The 5,592-nt window shown below is 40.2% G+C and overlaps 1 protein-coding gene across 1 annotated transcript in view; it reads left to right on the top strand.

The window, feature by feature from the left end:
* Positions 1-4,426, top strand: part of uncx (UNC homeobox) — an 11,388-nt gene extending 6,962 nt beyond the window's left edge. The window contains exons 2-4 of the mRNA XM_047039007.1: positions 1,495-1,784; positions 2,247-2,422; positions 3,294-4,426. Coding sequence (XP_046894963.1) covers positions 1,526-1,784; positions 2,247-2,422; positions 3,294-4,301 — 1,443 coding nt within the window. The 5' untranslated portion in view covers positions 1,495-1,525 and the 3' untranslated portion in view covers positions 4,302-4,426. The remainder of the gene's footprint in view (positions 1-1,494; positions 1,785-2,246; positions 2,423-3,293) is intronic.
* The last annotated feature ends 1,166 nt before the right edge of the window (positions 4,427-5,592 follow it).

Below are 5,592 nucleotides of genomic sequence, written 5' to 3'. Positions count from 1 at the left end.
GTGTTCAGTGTGATAAACTAAGTTTAATACTACAGAGAGTAAGGCATCAAAGGCAACTCCAAGAACAGCTTTGTAGCAAAGATGGATAAAAAGGCCACATCATGAAGCATTTCTAAGAAGTTCATTAAAATGTAGGCCTACATTTTGAAATACAGAGGATTGCTATTTGGGCTTGAGGTCAAGTGACGAACGGATTATATACTTCCTCATAATAATATTAATTAAACAATTTGCATGCTAATAAGGTAACCATTATCACGGCTTCTGTTAAGAGATTCGGGTTATTACAACACGCCAATCCGGGTGCCAAGGGTCAGGGAGTGAGTGGAGAGGAACATTTCAACTAATATTAACGTTATGACAGCGTCAGACAGCGGGATAAATAAATTATTGGCGGAAGCCTTAAAGAGAAACAGAACTAGCCTGTAGAAACCAAGATTTCTAATGCAGTTCTCCATATTCACACAGGCCTATGTTTTGTTTACATGAGGCTACAGGTTAATTGGGTCAATAAACATAGTTTATTCCTTGTTTAGTCCTTGTTTTTCTGATTGATAAACAAGTACCAATGCTTAAATTAACACATTTCCACACACAGGCTAATAGAGGATGCATTGGGCATTTAGGTCCACTGATGACAAGTCTAATAGGCAAATCTTATCCTGCCTACAGAAAACACACAGCTCTGGCCAATGATCAATTTAATGCTGCAAAAAAAACCCGATAATTTAAGATTGTGTGTTCCAAATGGTTTTCCAAAAATAGGCTATTTGAACGAACCAATGGAAATTACAAGTAGGTAAGCCTAAACTGGTCCTCGACTAGATAAAGAAGAAAATAAACGCACTACTTTTTATTTTTCAAATGAACGTAAAGTTTGCATTCAATTTGGCTAGTTTATGATAGCTAATTTACACCTCAGTTTGCTTGAAGATGCCGATTTACAGCCTATAATCAACAAAACCATAACATGCATCAGTGTTGACGCAATTCATTCAACATAAGCAGGCTATAGCTTGATGAAAGGGTCAGTTCCTCAGCTGTTTGAGCTATTTGTACAACCGTTTAAAACATCATACTCTCATCGTCGACCACAATGTAAGCATTCCTCGTCCAGGAGCGCATCCGTTAGCAAACACGATCCCGACGCTCAAGCTTTTTTTCCGGATTTCCATCTGATCACTCCCTCATGGTGGTCCCCCGTGTAGTTGTTATGTAGTTCTTATCAAAGCCCTCCTGTGTTGTTGTGACAGCTCTGATATTGTTTATTGAGGTGGATGTCAGGTTTAATTAGCAATCGATATGGAAAGCGTTTGCAGACTACGTCTCTGACGTCATTGTCGATTACCGTTTCTCATTGGTCTCAAATTCCCAAAGCCTAGGCTAATTATTGGAAGGTTCATGTTGATAAAGTACAGCTCATCCTTCCCCTCACATCATGTCCCCTCCTCGCTGGCCACACTCACTGCATGCTTTTTAAATTCACATCACCAGCCTCCAGACGTCGTTTCCTTTTGCCTGGGAGATGATGGACAGCAGGATACTGGATCCACCTCATGCCCAGTTTGGAGGCTCTCTTGGTGGGATGGTGGGCTTTCCGTACCATCTAAGCCACCATCACGTTTACGAATTAGCCGGTCATCAACTTCAATCTGCGGCCGCAGTTCCTTTTTCAATAGACGGATTACTTAATGGTTCCTGCACAGCTTCAGTGGTTAATTCTAACCCTCTCTTGTCTTCTGGCTGTGGCATGAATGGAGATAACCATCAGTACAAACTGTCAGGTAAGCAAAACGTATTGTAATACTTGACTAAATGTTGGCTGTTGATCCACCTGAAAACAAAGAACGACCGTTTCACCAACATGTTTCTCTCTAAAGCCATTCTAACCAGGAGACAAAGATAGGTCTTTCAATGCACGCTAGATAAACTGAAAACGTTAGGCAATAGCCCAACACCCTGTGTTGTGACAGTGAGAAAATAGATCAGACATCAAAACGTATACTAATCCTTAGGCAATATGGTCTATTTATCTTACTTGTCTATTGAATATAACATGATGAGCTTTGTTATCATAAACAGCTGCTATATTGTAATTCTGTAGCGTACGTGTAGGCTATGCTAAGATAAACATTATACAATCAAAAAAGAAAGTGTTCAACAAAGCCTATTGAATATATGCTTCATATTTTATTTTCTGGTCTGTATCTTACACATGCTCTCCATTTTTTTTACTCTCATGCTAGACTCTGGAGACCCAGACAAAGATAGTCCCGGTTGTAAGAGACGACGAACTCGCACAAATTTCACTGGTTGGCAACTGGAAGAATTAGAAAAGGCTTTTAATGAGAGTCACTATCCAGACGTGTTCATGAGGGAGGCACTGGCTCTGAGATTGGATTTAATAGAATCGAGGGTGCAGGTAATATACATCATTTTCACTATTTGTATTTTTTGATGTGGTTGATGTTGTGGGCTATGTGAAGTCACAGGCAGGTCATATGCACACAAAACAAAGCCGTGTCTGTGTAACATTGTATAGCCTACTATTAGTACATTTCCTACCAAAACAAACTTCAGCATAAAATCCTCGTCAATCACAGCTCATATAGTGGATGGTAGTAGCCTAAACCCCGAGCACCATAGCACTTTGATCTATTTTGAAAACGGCACCCCTAACAAAATAATTTTCGTATTCACCTGACGATGGCAATCGAAGGTGATTTTTTTTTTTGCATGAATGAAGGTAATAAAAATATATGCGGGGCCATTATTTTGTTTCAAGCAAATAGACATGGTCTAAAAGGGCATGCTTAAAGGCATTACCAAAAACAAATAACGAGGCCTGTCATATTCTCAACACTTATTAGAGTCATAACTCATAGTACCCTTGTGGCATATAGCCTACGTTATAATGAAACACACATTTTCCCTCTGTAAAATTGAGCTTGTAGCAGTTTTATCACAGACCTTTGATATCTTTGACAATAATAATATTTATTTTTCAATCTGATGCAAGGATTCGTATAGGCCTACTTAAGCCAAATAAATCACATAGCCTACGTTGAAACCATTTTATTTTAATAAACGTAGTAATATTTACAACAGTAAATTCTAGGCAAAGGTTGTACCTAACCTAAGACACTTTTTGCGTATTATTCAAATAGTTAATGATTAATAATTATTTTTTCAAAAGATAGGCTACATTTTAGTAGCCTTGCCTATTTCTATTTTTAGAAATCAAGTGGTAATCCTTATTGGCATGTTTAACCGTGCTATTGACTTTTCTGCAGGTATGGTTCCAAAATCGCAGAGCCAAATGGAGGAAAAAAGAAAACACAAAAAAAGGACCAGGACGACCTGCTCATAATTCCCACCCAACGACATGCAGTGGAGAACCTATGGACGCGGAGGAAATCGCCAGGAGAGAACTTGACAGGCTAGAGAAAAAGAAGAGGAAGCAGGAACGAAGGCTGTTAAGGTCCCAGAACAAACTTCTAAACGGGGACCTGTTTCACACTCCTTGTGGATCAGACAGTGACAGCGGAGTGTCACAAGTGACGGACAGTGAGCAAACTGTACAGTGTGACTCTACAGGCCGAAACCAAACCCAATCGAGCTGTGACCAAACTCCACACACAATCCAGAACCAAAGACACTCAAACCAAGACACTGGTGGATGCGAGCTGGACTCGTCTGACTGCAGTCAACCATCAAGCTTTTGCGCAAACGGCCGAGCATCTACACTTCAGAAACTTAACCCCTTTAGTGTAGAAAGCCTTCTGTCTGACTCCAGACCAAGGCGCAAACCGAACGTAGATGGATTTTCTGCCTTACCCTCTTCGCGGCCTTTGATTGGAAAAGGACATTTCTTACTGTATCCCATCACACAGCCGCTTGGATTCATTGTTCCTCAAACTGCTCTAAAGACAGCAGCGCCAGGCCCCGATACAGACAATTCTGCACATGGAGACCAAGCGTCCGAGGCTGGATATAAGAACAATGTAGAATCGAACAGCCCACAAAGCAACGAATTATCAATCAAAATGCAGGTCAATGGAAACAAGACTAGCTCGTCACAGACCAGCCCAGGCCAGACGTTGTCTAGTGGTAACAGTAGTCAGTCCACAGCCAATTGCAATGATACATATTTCCAAGATGAGGGTCCAAACCGTGTCGATTTAAAGTCTCTGCAATCAGACAAAAAAGAGCAGTTAGTAAAAGACATCACAGAAAGTTCAAAGTCAACCAGCTGTCCACAAGAAACAAAGACAGACTCTAAAGATGTCAATATGGAATAATCTAGGCCTAGAATCAAATGAAAATATTTAATTAGTCCAAAGCTTTATAATGTAACAACTTTGCATTTAAACTCTCATTTTACAGATGATATTCTGATGGCGTGTCATATAACAGTGTGTTTGTTTGCGAGAGTGTGTGCTTGTGTGCGCGCGTGCCTGTTTGTGTGTTGTAGGCTAGGCCTTGTAGTAGCCCCCTGTGTAACAAACTGTAAAGACATCAAAACCACAACAATCCTCAAAAGCTGTAAAAAGTATTATAATATTTATATATGTAAGGTTTTCATAAATAAATCGATTGTATACAAGAAACCCAAACCGTGTGAGACCTTAAATAGCACATACAGTGGGTATAGGAAGCGCTGTCTTAAGAAATCTCATGTTACTTTGTGTATTGCCTTAACAAATTTATTCATCTATAAGCCCCACTGAAATGAGGTTACGAGCCGGAGGCGAAAGGACCCGCTCGACTCCTGCAGAGTTTTGATATGAAAGTAATTATTTTCCCGGTGGCTACTGCAGGGATTCAGTTTATTTTAGCCCAAAGGGTTATAATACATTACCGATTTCTAGTGATATGAAATCACATAAACTTCCAAGAATAATAGAATTAGCATGAAAGGCTGGGGTGTCAAATTGAAATAGGAAAATAATAGCCCCGGCAGCTGGGAGTGTGTTTGTGCATATTGGATAGGAGATGGGAATTCGTGGGGCGGAATTTTCATGAGATTTTCACTTTGTCATGGCCCTTGTAGCGGGCTATATTAAGATAGATGTTCGATGATATCCCTCATTGTTCTGTCGCTTACATTGATGTTTGTGTGTTATCAGCCTATTGATCATGCGTCGGCTGTAATAGGAAGGGCGAAGAAAACGTGCCTATTTACAATAGGAGAACACATTTGTTCTAATAGGGCTGGCGGTCCCCAGGGATGCTGTGCAGGCCCTGGGACATCTGCGCCACGGCAATATTAGCAATGTTGACTTGACCAGACCTAACGTTGAGGTAAGAAAAGAAGAACGTTGACATGGCACCCCAGTTTAACTGCCCTAAATGTCACGAAAACAAAGCTATATTAAATATCAAAATCATTATTTGCAGTATGGTGCAGTTGTCTTTTATCCTTGTTAAATATCCTCAAACCCTCTTATTCTCGTTGGGTCTTGATTTGCAAATAAATTGAAAATAATCAGTGGGGCAGATTTACGTCTGAGCCGGAGCAAATTAATTTCTGAGCCAGTGTCCCTTTCTAAATATTTACATAATTCTGAACCAATGACTGTTGTTTGCTCT

The sequence above is a fragment of the Hypomesus transpacificus genome, chromosome 17, assembly GCF_021917145.1.
Source record: "Hypomesus transpacificus isolate Combined female chromosome 17, fHypTra1, whole genome shotgun sequence".
Classification (NCBI taxonomy): Eukaryota; Metazoa; Chordata; class Actinopteri; order Osmeriformes; family Osmeridae; genus Hypomesus; species Hypomesus transpacificus.
Note: the sequence above shows the minus strand (reverse complement) of the source record. Positions and strands in the feature narration are given on the sequence as shown.